This window comes from Plenodomus lingam (assembly GCF_022343315.1).
Source record: "Plenodomus lingam strain CAN1 chromosome Unknown scaffold_20, whole genome shotgun sequence".
In the NCBI taxonomy this organism is placed as follows: Eukaryota; Fungi; Ascomycota; class Dothideomycetes; order Pleosporales; family Leptosphaeriaceae; genus Plenodomus; species Plenodomus lingam.
The window spans coordinates 726,303-745,793 of record NW_027093974.1 but is presented as its reverse complement, the minus strand read 5'-3'; the positions used below and the strand labels follow the sequence as shown (position 1 = coordinate 745,793).

Sequence of the window (19,491 nt, the reverse complement as noted above, 5' to 3'; positions counted from 1 at the left end):
ACAGTAGGCACTCTAGTCACGGGTGAGTCTTGGTACTGAATCCCACACGGCTAGCTTATTGGGGGTAGGGCAGAGGGTTACAGAAACAAATATGGTGAAAGCAGGTTACAAAGACGAAAGTAGAAGGACATGCTGTTCCGTCTTCGGCCATAAGTGGACAACAGGCCAGGAAGCCCTAGTGAAAGAAGGCCTCAGAATAGGGCGACGACGGCGCTCACTGCAGCTAGAGCAGTCGTTTCCCCCGTGGTGTGCATCAACGGACAGCCAGGAACATGGCCGTGGAGCTTTTGCGGTTTGAGACCCGAATATGCTGGGACAGACAAGGGTTGTCAGCAAGCCTGCCGGAACATGGGCTACAGACAATCGAGTAGTGGCAAACAGAAACCTTCGTAGCGTGTTTCTGGAGCGCTCTGTCGCGCGAGATGGCAGACAGTGCATGAGCAAGTGCTGTTGGTTGTGGACGGGGTGTGGACACTGGCCCCAGATCGTGACCAACAGGAGCTGGCCAACCGTCTTGCTAGCTAACGCGCTGATGACGGGTGCAGATCATGCACTGCGGCGTGGAAGGGGAATGCATAGACCTATTTTGCCGGCAATCCTTTCTTTGGACCTGGCTTCTACTACCTATGGTAAGCCCGTGATGCAGTTCCGGCCAATGAGCTTCGTTCAGATTGAGTTCGAGGGCTTGAGCGGAGCTACTGGAGCACGCTACGGCCTGTTCTCCGCAGCAATTGTGAAGGATGCTTCGATTCAAGAGAAGCAAATAAGCAACATTAATGCCTGTATTGCAGGACAGACGACTGCCGGCCCTAGACTACCATGGATGGCGTCTTCATCAAATGGGGATGATGGCCATGACAGCGTGGTCGAGGTGGGTTGCATTGCTGTCACCGACTGTACATACCATCATACATGGTACATACTGAGGTAGTAAGTAGTGGACCATGCTCAAAGTGCTTGAGCGGCGAAGATTAAAGCAGCGCTGAATCCGATCGGAACGAGCTCACAGCAGCCGTTGAGCGATTTGAGCCATCTCGATTTCTAGTGCGGGACTTGCCCCCTTCCCGGGCCCTTTAACGCCTCGGCCTTACGTGCATGGAGCGAGCTTGGCTGGTGCCGAACGCACATGGGGCTGTACGGTCGGTCGGAGTATCGACACAGCTGCAGGTTTCCGAGTTCATGCAAGTGGCCGGAAGCATTATGTACCATAAACCATCAGTAGGTACGAAGGAGTTCTGCCAAGGGGCGGACGGCATGCCTGTATAGTCCAAAGACGTTTTGCTGGACGTCGATGGCGCTGGCCCGGGATTCGAAGACTTTACTGTTTCGAAACCTGGTCCTCGAACTGCACATCCACATACGTAATATGCTTGGAGTGCAGTTGATGTAAGTAGATGCTCCGTCGATCCATCCAGCCTGTCTGCAGGAGAAGCCATGACACCCGGATCATGTGGCCTTTGCCCGTCTGAGAGAAAGTTCGTTCAAAGGCGATGGCTCAAGCGAACGGGCCCAGCAAATAAGGACAGGGGGGAGACAATGGCGCAGGCACAAGCAGATCGACGGTAGAGCACTGTTGCAAAAGGTAACAGTGCATGTGTGTACCATGTACAGGAAAGAAGTAGACAGTAAAAGGGAAAAAGCCTTCTTCTCCCCCTCAAGACGTCTGAGTCAGCAAGAATTGGGAAGTTGGACTTCAGGTGTGGTCTGCATGCCGCGCCAAGCCACTTACGGTACCCGCACTAGCGCCGAGGCCATGTTCCAATATCTGCAACAACAACGCCTGCTCTCACAACAACACGTCAACACCGCGGCAGCTTGCAGACCACACAACCTGCTCTTCCTAGCGCACCAGTTCTAATTCAAATATCATACAGATACAAGCATAGATCCACAATAATGCCCGCCGAATCCAACGACGAGGCGCCGGCGCGGAATCCCTCACCAACTTCCGATGCGCCCCGTAGTGACAGCACTGGCCACGAGGGCAGCAACGTGTCACCCGCACAGGCAGTGGAAAAGGCTGCGACCAAAGACGACAACGGCAATGACGCACCAGACGCCAACCCGCCCCTCCCGGATGAGGACGCTCCTCCCCTGCCCAACGAGCCACGTCCCGATGAAGAGGACGATGGCTGGGAGGCTTTGCTCGACCAGCATGGCAACTACTACTTCTACAACCACAAGACTGGACTGTCCCAGTGGGAGAACCCCCGCGTCCCTTCGGCCTCATCCTACTACGGCTCGTATGACAGGTTTGCTAACTACTACCATCTCTTTGTCTCTTTCATAGCCTAATACGTGACCCTTGTAGGCAAAGCTATAGTGGTGCAGCCTATGTATCGACAGCATCGGGTGCGCCTGGCACAAGTTCTACTCCTAAACGCAAGTGGGGGGGCTACAATCCGGCCATTCATGGCAGCTATGATCCAAACGCCGATTATGCTATAGAGGCGTCCAAGGAGGAAGAAGCAGCTGAGCAAGCCGCTGCCGCAGCTGCCGCTCTGGCAGCTGGCCGTCCTGTAGTTCCTGCACACGACTACACGACCACTGCCCAGTTCAACAGGTTCACCGGCAAATTTCAGCCAGCGGACATGGGTCCTGAGCTGCATAATGACGAGAACAAGAGCAAGCGTCAGATGTCTGCCTTTTTCGATGTGGATGCGGCTGCAAACAGCCACGATGGCCGGAGCCTCAAAGCTGAGCGTCGTGGAAAGCATCTCAGTAAGCAGGAGCTCAAGGCTTACAAAGAAAAGCGCCGCGACAAGAAGGAAGAGAAGCGCCGTGCTTGGTTGAGAGATTGATTATGTAAGGAAAGCAAACAACAAAGGCATCACATCCACTAACACGGATCAGGTGTTAACAGAGAGTTAAGTTTGAACATCTTGTCAGGCGTTTTGAAGGTAGGCATGATACCCATATTGGCTCTACACCCCTTGTATAGGGCATCACATTGGCGTTTATTTGTAGGATCCAGCTATGCACTGAATTTGTGTTTTCTACGACATGGCGGATCTATCTTTCTTCATCTTCTCCACTAGATCTTTAGCGGATGACTCGGGTTTGGGAAAATTGGCATTGCGCTGAAGAGCTCGGGTACTCTAAATTCGAAACTCCCACGACCAGCCAAGGATTGGCATACTTCATAAACAAGCTTATGACACGTTTGTACATTCCCATTCTGTTTGGTCCTCGACCCTAATTGGATCCTTCTTGCTTATGTGTGTACCGTCTCTTGAGAGTACTGTTTCGAGTGTCGCTATCCCTCCCTCCCCCGCGCTTGAACTCGGCTGACGTAGGGGTTGTACCACGTGGAGGACCTTGCTATATGTTGTCTGGTATAGTAGGCATCCGCGGGTCCTGGCAGAATCGAATAATGTCCGCAATATAAACATATTGAACCGACATAGCCGTCCTGCTCAACCATCTTTTGAAGTGCCCTGCTTGGTGCTCATGTCCTCTATTTGTTTCCTCACGCCTTCCACGGAAGACCCAGCTGATGCATCAGCCTGCCCAACATCCGTATCCGCTACGCCGTCACCATCTGCATCTTCCATGTCCTCATCCCTAGCAGCCCCCTTATCAGTCTGTCCAATACCGGTTTCCAGCTCCTCAACAGCTCCAAGCAGCCAATCTACCACATCTCCCTTATCGTTGATTTCTGCTTCGAAGACGGCATCATGTCCTGCTTTGTTGATGAGGGTTACGTCTGTGCCTGCCTCAACCAAGAGCTTGACGCATTCGATATGACCGTTGAGTGCGGCCCAGTGCAGCGCAGTATTCCCTGCATCGTTGACGGCGTTGATGAATGCAGGTGCGCGAATATTAGTACCAGGTGCAATGAATAACTTGATTACATCTACAACAGCAGTCAGCTATATACTGTCAAATGCCAAATAACCAGAATCCTACCTATATGTCCGTTTGCAGCAGCATAGTGCAGGGCAGTGTTCTTCGAGTACGGGTCAACGGCCTCGGTCAACAACTCTGCCTTCGAAACTTTCGTCTTCTCCGACAACTCCGAGAGATATGACTCTAGCTCAGCCGCCTCATTGGTACGGGCCAGATACAAGATGTCGTCGATTGCTTCTTCGTCTAGCCCAGGCATGTTTGTGTAACTTTTGGCTTCACCTCGCCATCCGACCGATGTCAAGTATCGCAGGAAATTATTTTTTTGCCAAATTCGTCTCGGAAGGAAGGTGGGGGCGGGGTTGTGGCAGTAACTGCTTATGACCTAGCGCAACTCAGTTCGGCCCCTTTCGTCATGGCTCACCCTCCACACCCTTCACCGTCATTGTACCATGTACCGGACATCATCAACGGCACTACTCGACTGACTATCCGCTATTCTCAACTGAGGCCTTTTACCTGCTTATCCTTCACTTCGGCATCCAATTGTTTTGACACAAGCCCTGGCTGCAGATCGTGCGCTATGTACGAGCGACAAGACATTGATTCGATGGAAAGAAGAGGAGCTCTGTATGTCGTGCAGCATACATCGGGCATGCCCTTCAGATCTCATTGTCATTCATTGGCATCTTTTAGGCATCACTAGTGAGCTATTGTGCTAGGATTGTCAAGATGCCCCCGCTATGCTCGTGCTCCTACTGGCAGACTTCCGAACACAGCGAAGATCACTCTTGTCTCTTGCGGAGCAGCCTAACCCCAACATGCATGCGCAGAAGAAATCTTTCCCTCAGCTCATGCTTTTTCACACCTTTGTTTTTACTCATATAAATTCGGTAAATTCATAAAGACAAAGCAAGGATTCTGCACCGAGGACGCACGAAGGGTCATTTGCTACAAAAAAAAGCAATCCTTCCTCTGGTCCCCAAAGTGCAGGCTGCGGAAAGAATCTTGGACCGGATTGCTGCCCAAGCTAGACCTTGGAGGTTTTTGACATATTGGCAACAGTGTCAGGTGCCTCCACTTCTTGGCCAAATCTTCGTCTAGACAGTCGTTCTTCAACGAATCGAGGCTAGGCCACGAATTGTAACAGCAACGGCATCCTGGGAAACAATGTCTTTTCGCCAACCCTAGGTGCATAAAATATCGGTCTTAACGGCTGCGGTCCACGAGCCAGGTTGAGAAACGGTGATCTCCGATCACCGTAGCCAAGACGGCCAGACTATCATCGAGTAAGTTACTTTTTCTGCACTCCGCTAGGCATACCGACGAACAGCAACAAGTGGAGCATAATGGCCCTATTGATATCGAGTTCGTGCAGAATCTGGAGATTGCCTCGATCCTGTGTCGCTAGTTCAACGCTAACTCGCAAGCTTGATCAGATACATTGGTTCCAAAGGGTGCACAGAATATACTCTATGCGTATACTTTCTGTTGGACATTACGTACGAACCCGGCGATTTGCACTAATGCAGGATCAACGCGGTTGTTCATATCGATCCATATGGAAGATTTCACGAGCCGCTAGGTACACAGCCGAACCAACATCTTGCGCAGTCGATAATGCATGTTAAGCCAGCTGTGATTGCTTCCAACGGTATCGGCCCTGCAGGTACGCAGAAGGGCACCCCTCGCGCTCATATCCGCTTCGGCCCGCCTAGGCTTGCCGCTCTTCGATATGTACATGGAGATGACACGTATTGAAGATCCTTGTGTCGTATTTGGTCCCTTTCTTGCAATGTAGACGTTCAGTCTCTACTGCGTCTATCTGCAGGGTGAAGGTCTGAAAGGACACAAGACCTTGATCGTTAGAGTCTTCGCAATCCTGCGTAACAGTAGATGCGCCGCTCTCTTTCTGTCTTCTACAAGCTTCGAGAGCTGATACTAATGTGTATAGATTAAATTGAAAGCTACCGAACTCTCTGAGTCCAACCAGGTTCACTCTCAGTTGCATGTGAAAAGATCCTTTCTACGGCTCGGACCATAGTAATTTAACGCTGCATTTCCTCATGTACATACTGCATGTGGCAGGCCCTATTCCTGGTCATCTCCCAACAAACACGGCCTGCACAGAGACTCCAAATTGGAAGCATGTCAACGCCGCTTTACCAACAATGTCACTACCATCCCGTCCCCGGTGCTATCGTGTTGGTCAGGCTGTCGCTACTTACAGCACCCCGCCTCGCCTCGAGCCGCAACGCTCAAAGGAGGAGACGGCAGTCGCAGCCACTGCAACGGGCTATGCCACCCATAAACAGTGTTCGCGCAACAATGTACCGAAAGTTTGTTTCGACCTGCCGCGCCGCACGTATCGCCTATGCGCCAGTCTTCGCGTCGTGCCAATCGATCTCGCTTACAATTACGTTGCCGTGCCGTAGCTACGTTTGCGGCTACCGAGAATCTTCGGATTGGAAAGATGGTTTGTCGCTGTCTCTACAAGTCAAAAAAATAGGTTCCCAGATATCATGGTGCAGATTGTAGCGGCGGGAGGATATGCAGATATGGCTTGCTTGCATACCACACTTTAGAGTAGATTTTCACAATTTGTCTCAGGCCGAGGGCGTCGACTGTCATCGTGTTCTGCTGTTCCCGGACGCATGGGCCGCTTGGTCCTAGTATTGTCTCGCTTCTCGGGGCTCACCTCGAAGATGCCGCCTCCCGTATACGAGACTTGCACGGGCCTGCCAGAGCAGATCATCACAGCATGATGGCAAGTTACACAACTTGTAGGCATACAATATAGGCTCGACAAGACATGATCAGACATGGCACACTGAACGGATCGGCAAGCCGAAACTCACTAGGCATCGTTGGGAAGCCCCAAGCGATTGGACAGACTATAAATTGCTCAAACAGTAAGAGCCCAGGATGAGGTTCCCTTGGTCCAAAAGTCCTCTTCGGGAACTTTTCACAGGTACGAAGGAGTACATCTACCGAACCGTCACTCGGGTTTCTTGCCCTCGCAGCATCGTTTTTTCGATGGGAATTTTGTACATGACGCGGGAACATGGACACAACGTGTGGGTCCTGGGTAAAGTAGGCAAGTAAGAAGGAACCTTGGCAGTGGATACGACTTACCCCCATCATATACAGAAACATGCTGTTCTATATCAGTGACGTCAGAATCATGAGTTTTTTGAAGGACTTCGGGGTGGGTATGATACGGGTAGGCTGGCTGCGAAGTATCCTGGATTGCATCATGTTAATCAAGTCACTATTTCAGTAAGGATGATTTTCGTGGAGGTCTTGTCACGAAAAATGCTGTTGTAGTATTGGTAGATATAGGGTACATATATCCACAGGCATTTTAGTATTACAATCACACTATTGCTACGGATAAATTGGCTACTCATACGTCCGTGACCTGTTCTACTCATCAACCACTTCCTTTTCGAGTGCCTTCCTGACTAGATTCAGCGACGAGCATACTTTTACCTCATAATGAAACACACTGATGGGAGAACAACCACACTGCATTCTCTATAACCAACCCCAGCCTTCCCAAAGCAGCTGTCTCTCATAGCAGGGAAACTATTACCGACTGATGCATGAACATGCTCATACAGTATCCATGACATTACTAGACCGACATATTCATCAAGCCCAATCCTATTCTGCAATCAAATCCACATCGCAATCCACACACACCATGTCTCAGTCTTCTACAGTCAGCAATTAAGTTACCATGACCCTATGCTTATGAACGCTATCGTCATTACTCCTATCGACAACCCGCACGAACTCCTCTTCATCAACAACGCTGGGTTTGCACGCTGAACCGGAACCCCTCAATTGAAAACTACACGTGTTAGATGTATCTATCAAAACAGATGCAGTCAGACCACAACATTGCAAAGCAAACAAGACATATCACAGCTCATGTATCCCACGCGAAGAGATCAATGGTATTGAAAGACATGACATGAGGGCGCTGGATCATACGTCTGTGATTCTCTTTACCCAACGCACGAGTATACATCGAATTCTTCGCATCCAGGCGATTAGACGTACGGCTATTTCCTATATACTTTGCGCTGATGTGATAATAGGAATATGGTAGGTTCAAGCCGGTTCTGGTAAATTATGTGCCAAATGTGCTTGGTTGAGGTTGTGTTCAGCACTCGAATTCCAAGTAGACGGGGCGTTTGGACTTTGCGACTGTAGCAAGCGTTCAGGGGCCTCGGGTGTGTTAATATCGTAGAAGGAAAGGCAGATGGAGTTTATACGCTCTGGCGTGGGGACGGGAGTGGGTGAGGCCTGTGAGTTTTTGGTGTGTGATGATGTTTTCATTGTGAAATAATCATGGAGGGACGAAGGTGAATAGGTTAGAGTAAGAGATGGTTTGAAGGAGTGATTGGGTAGCTGAGTTGCCGGAGATCCTGTCTAGGTGGACAAGGGGGTGATGCTGAATAATTAGGTCGAATCGAATATGGAGTCATTGAAAAGATCCTATTCTACGCAGTGTTGTTGTCAAAGGACACGGATCGCAAGGCAAGTGTGACATATTGACCAAAGTATGGGGAATGCGTGAGTTATTAGGTATGAGCAGTTTCATGGAAATCCATCGGTGACCGTATTTCATATTATTCAAATCTGAGTGATTCAAATCCAGCCTTGAGAAAGCTTCGTTCGTGAGGTAGGGACTTGCATGTTGGGTTGACATTCAGTACTCTGTGGAATTATCCTGTTGGTCTGCTAGATCCGGATTCCTGAGCTGCTTAAACATGTACATGGCCTGCAAGGCATCCGCGAGATATATGTCAGCTATGTTGACGAGAATGGCGGGGGAGTATAGGGCGAATGATCATAATGTCTCGTCATGGTCCAGTATATAACGCAAGGTGTAACGCACATCCATGGCAAAAGACAGAGTGGTGTGCAAGGTCTACTGTCTGGCGATTTGTATGGCTCCATTTACTCATACTACTCCTGTTGTTGGAAGTTGCGTTACAATATTGCTACAAGAGGTAAAACGGGGCAAGATCTGTAGACTTCGTTTCTCATACATCACAATTGTGCAGGGGTATTCGGGCATCAGTTCACCACAGTGAGAAGCATAATGTGATCCTTCGAGACTCGTGACCTGTGACGACTGAAGTAAGCTATCTCAGATTCTCACGACTTCTTATGTCGAAGTCCTTGCCAAAAGTTCTGACCAGAGAAAGGCTACACTTTGTCAAAGCAGCTACACGCCCGCAAGGAATATTATTTCGCAAATATTGGCTAAGTTGTAACGCAAAAGAACAGCTCCCAGCTGCTGAAAAAGGCGGTAGATTATCCAGTATTGAGTTCAAGAGGCGATCAGTGGCAAATTACCCATCGACTATTTCTTCCCTTTCTTTTTAGGATCATTGTCTTTGCCGTCTTTCGTAAACCCCCCCAAGATAAGAGCTTCTCGTGCTGCCGTATTGATGATGCGGAAACGATCCGGTCCAAGCAGTATGCCACCATACCATCTCGTCACTACGACCATGACGTTCCATACATCCATTAGCTGCATGAGATGCAGCATACGTGACCCAGCAGCTGTTTCACCATCATCGTCGCAATCTTGATAACTGGTGTCATTGGGCCCTTTGATGCGCCAAGCAGTCATATTGTGAGTTGCACGGGCAGCCTTTTTGTCCGTAGCCAAAAGATGGGCAACGTACTGCTTGGCCTGTGCTGGTGACGAGACTGGCGCCACACGGGCTATGAACGTTGACTTCTTCTCAACGAGCGCGGGTGCGATGATCCAAGGCGGTTCTGGGCCTAAATCGATGGTCGGCGTAGGGACATGTCTAGCGGTTTCATGGTCTACTGACAACTCTTCAAATCGCTCGTGTAGATGTATTTCCCCTTGCTCTTCTGCCCTTTCCAAGACTTCTCTTGATTCCTCGAGCAAATCGTAAATGCACGCTTCACCGGGTCGATACACCTCCGCCAAGACATCCCTAATGACGTCCACGGCCCGCGTGCCCATACCTTTGGGGACATCCTGACCTACGGATTGAGTGCCCAATATCGAAGGTGGTGCATCTGGATAGTCTGGTGGAAATTCGATGCGGAGTATGACTGATGGAAGAGACGGTAGCTGTAGGCTGTATATTCTTGCCTCTGTATCCACTGCTGAGAGAGTCCCTTCGTCAAAGATGGAGTTTATGGACGTCAGCTCGTCCTCAATTGCATCATTTGTAGTCATGATTGAAGCTCCCTTGGGGGACACAGAGGGCAGATCTGTGGAAGATGCGCTAGCCTTAGCGTCGCACGGGCCCACTTCTTTTCCAAACATGACATGAGACTTCCTGTCAGCCTACTTGCACTCACAATACACCAACCGGCAGCAACAGCAGCAGCAGCAGCACACGATCCGCGCCGCCATCATGGCGCAGAGCGAGGACGAGAAGCGTGCCAAGAGCATGCTTACGATTGCGCAGCTCAAGTTCAAGCAAGCCCTGAAGCAGGAAGACCATGAGGCACAACTGCCACCAGTTGCTGTTGAAGACAGCCTGGAGTTCTTCCGCCATGTTGATGCTGTTCTCAAACAGAACACGTCCGTGAACGTTCAGGTACCCCATTTCTCATGCCATTGATCACATATCCATGGGAGCAGACTAATCTCCGTATGTAGAAATGCACAGAGTGGATCGTCAAGCACATAACTCTCTCCAGGACCCGTATCTCGGTCCTCGGCAACTACTTGGTTTCCGTATCCAAGTCTTTAGTCGTAGACGAGCAGCCAGGAGCAGCGGCTCCGAAAGCGAAACGCAACCGCTTTGATCTTTTGCTGATAATCAGTGATGTGCTCCACACTGACACGTTCCATTCTCGCAGCACAACCCCTAGGGGCATTTTCGGGCAAGAGTGTGTACCATCTACAACAGAGCTCCTTGCGCGTACAGCTGCATGCTGCAACACGAAGTCATCGCCAATTGAGCAGGATCTCATGGCCCTACTTAACTACTGGGCGGTGAATCAGCTTCTCACGGTTGGGGCCATAAAAACGTGTCGCGACAGGGTCGAGGAGAGTTTATTGATTGCGCAAGGCGGCACGCCAGTGCGAAAGCGCAACTACTTTCTCCCAGAATACCACGGCGATCGCAATGCACCCTGGTCTGAATTGCCTGCGGCATACATGCTCGAGCCGATGATCAGGGAGCCCCTACGACCGATCGAGCCCCATCGCATCAAGATCGCAAAGCTCGACAACAAACCTGTTACCCCTCATGTTCGCAAGCTGCTCGACAACTTTTTTGACAACATCGATCTCAAGTACATGCCTACTGGAGACAATCCAACTGGAGAGATAAAGAAATACAAACTCTGGCTCGATCCTCTTGGTCAGACCGTGAAGCAGGAGAAGAAGACGGGTGAGGTCTCAGTTGTTTGCAACGGCTACGGGTGGTCGGTCAAATTTTGCCAGGATATGCAGAAACACGGAGTCCCACAAAACATTAAAACAGCGCGAGAAGACCTCGCCCTGCTTGAGGAGGACGCAAGGGAATTTCGAGAAGTACGTCAGAGACAACGCGAAGGCCAACGCAGGAGCATATCACCCCGACGCCGTCGTCATTCATCTTCACCGTCTGAACCTAGACAAGAGCGCAGTCGGGACGGTCGGGTATACAACTCAGGATATGATCGGTATAATTCGCGCACACCCTCGAGGTCACCGCGCGACGGACGACCCGAAAGTCGTCAAAGCTTCTCCAGTGATGAACGAGGCCGGGATCATAATGATCGAAGATTAGATCAGTCACGACAACCTCCTACACCGTATGGTAGGGACTCCTCGCAATCGAACTCGCAGCGGTACCGGTACGGAGCCAATACCACTACGACTCCGCCTCCTCCCGGTAGACACTTGGGAGGTTTTGTACCACCATCGCTCCCTCCACAAGCACCCTCGACGGCCAGCCATGCACAGGGATACCCTCAGTCTTTCCAACCACCTTTCGGTGCTCCTCACTTTCCTTTTCCACCCCCAGTCCCAGGAACGTATGGAGCGCAGTACGCGATGCCTCCTTTTGTGCCGCCTCCACCTCCACAGCAGTTTCAAGGGTCAGGAAGTTTTGTTCCTCCTCTACCACCTCCTCCGCCCAACTACAGTGGCCCGTTTCCCCCACCGCTGCCCATGCCTACGCAGCAGAATGCTCCTTTCATGAACAACCCATACGCTAATCAGCATGGCAATAATCATGGTTATTACAACAACGCGCCCTATGGTCAAGATCAACATGGCTATCAAGGCGGAAGTGGTGGGAAGGAAGACGGACCTCAGGGCGGTAGATACAACAGCCACACCAGAGGAGGCTATAATGGTGGTCATCGGGGGCATCGGGGTCAGCGTGGACAGCGTGGAGGAGGAAAGTATTGAGATTAAGGGGAAGCAGGAGTTGTTCGACAACGGAGATGATTTTCGGCTTGATTACATTCCAGTGCTCCAGTACATGGCTGAGAGGTAAGACGGAACGGGAGAGATGATACATACGCTGGCAAGGGAGATAAAGTTGGAGAGGACATGCGTACTAGCAAATCTCTTGGAGATTTACTTTATAATGTCTTGGGGAACCCTCAAGATGTTTCCTTCCAAGGGAAAGGATCATCATGCTTGCAAAGGAATTGATCCATGATTGTACATCAGTGCAGAGTACTTCAGATAATGGGTGTTGAAATGAGTGTTGTTTTCCATTGCAAGTGACAGCCAAATCGAGCATCTTGCAACATTATCTGTAGTTGTTTTATCTTCAAGTCTAATGAAACCGTGATTAACTTCGATTTTTTTACATAGGCTGATTAATGAATGAGTGCTCACTCACTTTGTCTTGACGGCACGGAGAATGAAAGTGATAGATGTGATTTCTCTCACTGCTGCTGATTTCATAGGAGTAAATGAAAGTGTTGAATGTAAAGCTCTGTGAAACTCCATCTTATTCGCTGCATCGGCGGTGTTTGTGTATGGGGCGGTTCTCCTCCTTGAGCGTATTAAGGCCGAGTCTCACACCGTTGTGAGAAAAATCGATTGCAATGCAGTAGGCCATCTCCCATCACTCACACGCGTTGCGTATACTCACCTAATCCAAGGTATCAAATGCAGCTTACATAGACGTACCGGTACCAGTTGACGCGTTTTCCCTCATTCACGTGCTGACGCGTCTCACTAGGTACGTTAGCGCCAGGCATAGTGTTCAAGCGGGGACCGCACTGGCGCGCTTGACACCGTCACTTGGGCCCAGGGTCCAACACGCGTTCACAAGCCTCTACTTTACTAACCATGTCGGCAACCATCAGTTTTCCTTCCACCCTTCTGACCAGTCGCTTGGTGTAATGGAAGGCACAAAGCGGAAGCGTGCATCTACTCGCGACAAGCCTGAAAAGCGTCCCAAATACACAGATTCTAGCGACCTCGAAGCAGATTCACAGACACAAATACAGGCCAAGGGACAGAACAACGAAGACGACAACCTTTGGCTTGCCGAGGCAATACTTGACGAGAAGGTCGAGAAAAAGACGCAGAAATACCTAGTTCAGTGGGAGGGACTTGATCCCAGGACTGGTGTGCCGTGGGAACCAACTTGGGAGCCTAGACAAAATTGTACAGACTTGTTGCTGGCCTCGTGGGAAATTGAAAAGACAAAAAAGGGTTGGACTGATAGGACCACTGGCAAAGGTACCGGTAGGAGGGGTAAAGCCAGGAGTCGTACGACTGATCGAGAACGACCAGTGCAACTCAAATTGCATCTCAGTCACAAGGCGGCTGTCCCAGCAACTAGCCCCTCACCGTCTACTTCACGTTCAACAACATCGGATATTTGGCCTTCGACGCCTGAAGCCCATAGCATCATACATGAGGCATCACTTGCATCAAGTGCTGCGACATCACCAGTACGGGTAGGTGCAGGTCTAGATGCGCGAACGTCACCCCACCAATCCCCACGAATAACTATTCTTCGACGTGGCAGTAGCTTTGACGCTGAGGAATACGAACATTATTCTCAATTGGCCACCTCACAATCACAACCACAATCTCAATCTCAATCTCAATCTCAATCACAATCAACCAATCTCGACAGTTCACAGCTGATTGCTGCCACGTGCGCACCTTCATATCCATATTCTTCGGGCAGCATTATACCAGATAGCCAGGACTCCGCAGGAGAAGCGAGCTTTCTACCTGCAACACAACACTCCGAGGACTCGAACCAACAAAGTACAGCCACAACCGATTTACAGGAGGCCGAAGACGACGAAGACGCAGATTCAGGCATTCTAGAGATTATACAACAAGGTGTTCTGGGTGGGCTATCGCCGGCACGGTCGATTGCAGAGACAATTCCAGACTCGAACACGGTTGGCTACTCGCAGGGTCCAATTGAGATCTCAGGATCCAACACCCAGACACAGGTCGTGATTGAAGTTTCGGACAGTTCTGCGACCACTAGTGAGGGCCAGAGTCAAGGAATACAAGGGAGCAGCCAAGGCGGAAACCTGCACGTACAAAAGCACCAGCAAGAGGAACCTCAGGCACATCAAGGGCCCATGCATCGATCTGAGAGCGCTTGTGGTAGCATTGTGCCTCAATCGTCTCATAACCCGGAAGACCCATCAACTATTTTAGATGAAACTGTTCAAAGTGTTATACAAGTTCCGCATACACAATCTCAGGACGAGATAATACCCAATCGGCCAGCACAGGATATCGACAGTTGGATCGAGGAGCCCCTTGGGCAAGAGAACGGTGGACAGGCTGTTGTAACTCAAAGCTCAGCTAGTGCAGTTGAACTTAATTTGGGCGACGGGCATACGCAATTCCCATTTCAATCGCAGCATCCGTTGCGTCACTCTCAGGACTTCCAGAATTCTCACGAGGCATTGGACGAAGAGGTGAACGAGGTGGCTGGCGGTGGTGTCCCCAGCCTCAGTTCTGCGGAGGCTAGTGCTACTAGCGTCGCACTGCCCCCACGCCAAGTCACGTTAGCTCCAGGTGCTCTAGCAACCGCATTCGGGGAGACCAACGCTCCATCTTCATTGTCTCACGTGAAGCCTCATCAACCAGGCCCAACAGCACTCGGCTTGATTCCTCTTGCTGAGGCACAAGAAAAGCTTTTACTAAAAAAGCTTGCAACACGAGAGTCTCCGAGCAGTCCATCGTCAGGAGTAGCTCAAGTGGAGTTGCGTGGAGCTGAACGGAACAACACCACTTCGCAAGCGACTCAACGATCACATAGTGTGTCTGGTATTATTCCACGCGGGACTTTCGCACGTCAATCACAACCGCCTCATTCCACTGAACCGTCTACAGCATCTCGCGAACGGATCGCGCAGGTTGTCCCATTTGAAACTGATCTAGGCACACAAGAAGACATCACCGAGAGCATAGAAATAACTGTGGAAGAATATCAAGTAGCTGAACGTGGCAGTTCTCCGTCACGTCACGATTCGTCCCAGGATTCGCCGGAGCGACTGAGATCTGAGTGCAGCTCTTCACCGATTTTCAACCCACCAAACTTCTCGCTTGCTACCGTAGCTTCAAAGTTACCATCAAGACCTAGCACACCACTCCCGACATCTTCGCCCAAAATGTCCGGCGAGAGCGCTGGCGACCAGGTGAAGCGAGCTCTTCAAGAGGCGCTGGAAAAGAAGCGTGCCGAGAATCCATTCACCCCCTCGCGGCGGTTAGCACGGCGATTCAATGCAAATATGACCCCGGCTTCTGCAAGTCCTTCAGCTGCCTCAGTATCGGCGCGCAGACTGCTTGGAGCGAATGCGTCACCTGTTGGCAACGATGGAACAAGATCGCCATCAGCGGTACCTGACCATGCGCCCGTTCCGCCCGCACCAACATCCCTGAGTGCTGTCATCGCTCCACCGAGCAATGATGTACCAGAGACTCTGGGTGAAGATGCAAACAAAGAGATTTCTGTTCAGCCATTACCGACGACCGCCGATGTCGAGGTCCTGGTCGAGGCAAATCCTGAGCTGCCTTCAGAAGACTCCAGAGATGTTGAAGTCAATGACGCAGACGATGAGGATAGCGAAAGCCTCTTAGACGACGACTTACAGCTGGAACCAGACGAATACATTATCCCACTATTCATTGAAGGGCGGCAACTGGATATGTACACTGCGCATATTCAGCAGCACAAAGAGCTGCTACAGCAATTCTTGAAAGATCCGCTTGGCTTCACCCCATTATCAAAGGCTGAGGAGGTTCTCAGCTATCTTAGAGCTATCGAAACGCATGTGGACTTGGTATTTGCTGAGGCTGAATGGTCATCGATAGGTGAGAGTGCAACTCAGGTGGAGTTCACAGCCCAATTTGGCATGGAGAATTCAGTAAAGTTCAGGTTCTTACACGCCTTCTTTCACCGCCTGCGAGAATATGAGAAGCATGTCGTGTTGGTGATAGCGGATGATAACGACGCACTCTTCCACATCATCGAGATTTTCTGCAAGGCTAAATGCATAAACTACAGTATGCCAACCAGGGGTCATCAAGCGGACATAATGTCCACAGTCGGCAACATGTCAGTTACGATTATTCCTAGCAGCGCTACACCTGTAATTCGCGCCCCAGATGTCATTCTCTGCCTCGATGGCATGCAGGAGGCAGCCAAGATACGACAAAAGAATTGGGCCCAATCTCCGACTCGCGAGAATGTGCCTGTCTTTCATTTGGTTATACCCCGGACTGTTGGTCATATTGAACGTTATGTATCGAAGTCTCTGAGTCACCCGGATCAATTGCATACCATTGTCGCAGGCTTGGCTCAAATGAGCGTGAATGCCGAGATTGGGCAGCCCGTGGACGAGGCTACACAGCGTGCTTCAGTTCTTGCTGGGATGGCTGTTGATTGGCTTGTTGCCGGAGACAATGGGGACCCTTGCTCGTTGCCCTCAATCGGTAGTATCAAAGATGTCATCGAGTATCAAACGCAAGTGCTATACTCACAAGAGTTGACAACACCTCCCGCGCCAGAGCGTAACAAGCGCCCATTGGTACGTCAGGCCAATATGCATGATGAAGGATCAGATCAGCTTTGCTAACAAGTCTGAACAGGACGACGAGGATCTCGATTCGGCCAAGCGGATGCGCTACACGCCTCAGCCTCACAACACATCGAGTGTTAACAATGATCAAGAAGTCACACACGTCAGCGACTCTATGCCGGGCACTGCGGCGAACCTCAATGGTACTGCCATCGAATCGAACCTTCGTAGGCAACTAGCCCGCATGGAGGAAGCTCTACAGGAGAAACTGCAAATGTGGGAGAGACAATTGACTGAGCATGAAGATCTCCGACGTGAGCATCGGATCGTGATCGACCATGACAGGGCCACGGAAGCTAAGCTGGAAGCTGCAACTAAAAACCTTGAGATCACACGCGATCGTCTTCTTACACGTACAGCCGAGTCAAACGAGAAGTCGCGTCAACTAGACGAACAGCGGGCTACAGATGCTCTCTCAACCGACGAAAAGACCGCTGAGATTACTAGACTACGCCAGGAGCTCGCAACAGCACACCTTGAACGAACTCGCGCTGTGAACGACTGTAATTCTGCCAATGCCCTGCTTGAATACACAAAGGAGGCACGGCGCGCTGCTGAGCAGTCGCTCTCAGCTGCTCAAGCTACAATCCAGCAACTCACCGCTGAAAATGAGAAGCTCACGTACCAAGCCAGCGGCCAAGCCGCGAAGCTCAAGGCCTTGCACTTGGACCGTCAAACCAGTAATTTGACAAGACAGCTTCAGAGTGTGAGAAACGAGAACGTCATACTGAAGAAAGCACTGGCGCAGAAGGAGGAAGAGCTGCTGAGGGCGAAGAATGGGAGGCAGGGTGTTGGCACGAGGATGCAAAGCGTTACGCCGCAGCCTAAGACAAGGAGTCGCGCAGGCAGTCCGTTGGGTGGGCGGTTCAGTAATTTGAGGAAGGAGTAGGTGGGCTCGGACACGATGTACCGGTATACCACCTATACAGGACGGCGGGGGCGAGAGGGCGGCCGTTGCTTGCAGGTGATGATGGGATGCGATCACGATTTTGAAGTAGCCTGGGCATAGTTTGACGAGCGATTGCCTTGATGATTATCTTTCTTCTTTCTTTCAAGCAGCAAAACGCTCCCAATCGATGGAGGTCGAGACTCTTGCACTACCGGGGATAGACGAGGAGTTGTGAAAGACATCAGCCGCCGATGACTGCCAAGCCACAAAGTGTGGCACCTCCGAAGCGGCCGCTAGGTAGATAGCGCTAGTCAATGCGCCACACCCGGGCAGCCATGATTTCAAAGCGCTCCATCACAAAGTTCCCTCTGCACATAATGGGCCCTTCTCCTAGACAGATACCTCTCTCCGACCTTCCGATCCCGCCACATGCGCCGGACTGAGCACACATCAAATCCAGCACACCGAACCAACTGTCCACGACCCCGCTGTAATCAAACGTCACAACCTCTACTCCCACTACAATGCCCCTCACAAACGTGCACAACATCGTGCTCGTCCTCTCCGGCAAAGGTGGCGTCGGCAAGTCCAGCATAACAACCCAACTCGCGCTTACCCTCTCGCTGCAAGGCCATAGTGTGGGCGTATTGGATGTCGATCTTACGGGACCGAGTATACCGCGGTTTTTTGGCATCGAGGGCGAGAAGGTGCGGCAGGCACCGGGAGGGTGGATACCGGTTGGTGTTCATGAGGGGCAGAAATTGCCTGCGCGAGAAAGTCGCGTTGGGGGAGGTGGTGACAGTATTGGTGACAGAGAAGAAGAACGGAATGCAGACACGAATGGCAGGGCACCCGGGCAAGAAGTCGGAGCACTGAGTTGTATGTCCCTAGGCTTCATACTCGCCAATCGTGGGGACGCAGTCATATGGCGAGGACCCAAGAAAACAGCCATGGTGCGACAATTCCTCACAGATGTCTTATGGCCAGAGCTGGATTATCTCCTGGTTGATACCCCACCCGGTACGAGCGACGAGCATATTTCTCTCCTCGAAACACTGCTCAAGAACACGACATCCACGTCACCTCCTCCACGCTCCACTACATCATCCACAGCAGTCAATATTCCCTTCCTTGCTGGCGCCGTAATCGTAACAACACCCCAAGCCATATCAATCTCCGACGTCAAGAAAGAACTCAACTTTTGCAAAAAAACCGGTATCAAGGTCCTTGGAGTCATTGAAAATATGGCAGGCTTCGTCTGTCCAAATTGCTCCGAATGCACAAATGTGTTTTCCAAGGGCGGAGGCGAGGTCATGGCGCGTGAATTTGGGGTTCCGTTTTTGGGCAGCGTGCCCATTGACCCGGCGTTTGTGGTGTTGATCGAAGAGGGCAAGAGGCCGGTGTATCCAGAGGGTACAAAGGTGGAGGGTACAGCTGTTGGTGGGGGCGTATTGGCGGGCGAAGGTAATGCAGAAGGGGATAAGGGAGGTTTGCTGGTGGACAAGTACCGGGATTGTTCGCTTGCGCCGTTATTCGACGGGTTTGTTCGAAGGCTGATTGAGGGGATTGAACGGTAGTTCGAAGGACAAGTATCAAGAATGGATGATCAAGATTGTTGTATGAAATAGTTGCCTCAGCGTATACAATACATGTACAATAGCTCCGTTCTA

General features: G+C 50.9%; 8 protein-coding genes across 8 annotated transcripts; 5 read left to right on the top strand and 3 right to left on the bottom strand.

Moving 5' to 3' along the window:
- Positions 1 to 571: 571 nt before the first annotated feature.
- IAQ61_011229 (uncharacterized protein) lies at positions 572 to 931 on the top strand (the record flags this gene model as incomplete). The annotated part of the gene is made up of 1 exon (XM_003843732.2): positions 572 to 931. The coding sequence occupies one exon, from the start codon at positions 572 to 574 to the stop codon at positions 929 to 931; it is 360 nt and encodes a 119-aa protein (XP_003843780.2).
- Positions 932 to 1,896: 965 nt separating this feature from the next.
- Positions 1,897 to 2,801, top strand: IAQ61_011228 (uncharacterized protein; the record flags this gene model as incomplete). Its single annotated transcript, XM_066099108.1, has 2 exons — positions 1,897 to 2,243; positions 2,312 to 2,801. The coding sequence occupies 2 exons, from the start codon at positions 1,897 to 1,899 to the stop codon at positions 2,799 to 2,801; spliced, it is 837 nt and encodes a 278-aa protein (XP_065950627.1).
- Positions 2,802 to 3,416: 615 nt separating this feature from the next.
- Positions 3,417 to 4,105, bottom strand: IAQ61_011227 (uncharacterized protein; the record flags this gene model as incomplete). Its single annotated transcript, XM_003843730.1, has 2 exons — positions 3,417 to 3,856; positions 3,910 to 4,105. 2 exons carry the CDS (start codon positions 4,103 to 4,105, stop codon positions 3,417 to 3,419), a joined length of 636 nt encoding a protein of 211 aa, XP_003843778.1.
- A 1,273-nt stretch (positions 4,106 to 5,378) lies between these two features.
- Positions 5,379 to 6,611, top strand: IAQ61_011226 (uncharacterized protein; the record flags this gene model as incomplete). Its single annotated transcript, XM_003843729.2, has 4 exons — positions 5,379 to 5,583; positions 5,801 to 5,857; positions 5,935 to 6,322; positions 6,457 to 6,611. Exons 1-4 carry the CDS (start codon positions 5,467 to 5,469, stop codon positions 6,609 to 6,611), a joined length of 717 nt encoding a protein of 238 aa, XP_003843777.1. The 5' UTR covers positions 5,379 to 5,466.
- Positions 6,612 to 7,965: 1,354 nt separating this feature from the next.
- Positions 7,966 to 8,193, bottom strand: IAQ61_011225 (uncharacterized protein; the record flags this gene model as incomplete). Its single annotated transcript, XM_003843728.1, has 1 exon — positions 7,966 to 8,193. The coding sequence occupies one exon, from the start codon at positions 8,191 to 8,193 to the stop codon at positions 7,966 to 7,968; it is 228 nt and encodes a 75-aa protein (XP_003843776.1).
- Positions 8,194 to 9,226: 1,033 nt separating this feature from the next.
- On the bottom strand, positions 9,227 to 10,174 carry IAQ61_011224 (uncharacterized protein; the record flags this gene model as incomplete). The annotated part of the gene is made up of 1 exon (XM_003843727.2): positions 9,227 to 10,174. One exon carries the CDS (start codon positions 10,172 to 10,174, stop codon positions 9,227 to 9,229), a length of 948 nt encoding a protein of 315 aa, XP_003843775.2.
- Positions 10,175 to 10,265: 91 nt separating this feature from the next.
- Positions 10,266 to 17,821, top strand: IAQ61_011223 (uncharacterized protein; the record flags this gene model as incomplete). The annotated part of the gene is made up of 4 exons (XM_066099107.1): positions 10,266 to 10,451; positions 10,514 to 12,252; positions 13,047 to 16,808; positions 16,873 to 17,821. 4 exons carry the CDS (start codon positions 10,266 to 10,268, stop codon positions 17,819 to 17,821), a joined length of 6,636 nt encoding a protein of 2,211 aa, XP_065950626.1.
- A 524-nt stretch (positions 17,822 to 18,345) lies between these two features.
- CFD1 (cytosolic Fe-S cluster assembly factor cfd1) lies at positions 18,346 to 19,398 on the top strand (the record flags this gene model as incomplete). The annotated part of the gene is made up of 1 exon (XM_003843724.1): positions 18,346 to 19,398. One exon carries the CDS (start codon positions 18,346 to 18,348, stop codon positions 19,396 to 19,398), a length of 1,053 nt encoding a protein of 350 aa, XP_003843772.1.
- Positions 19,399 to 19,491: the final 93 nt, after the last annotated feature.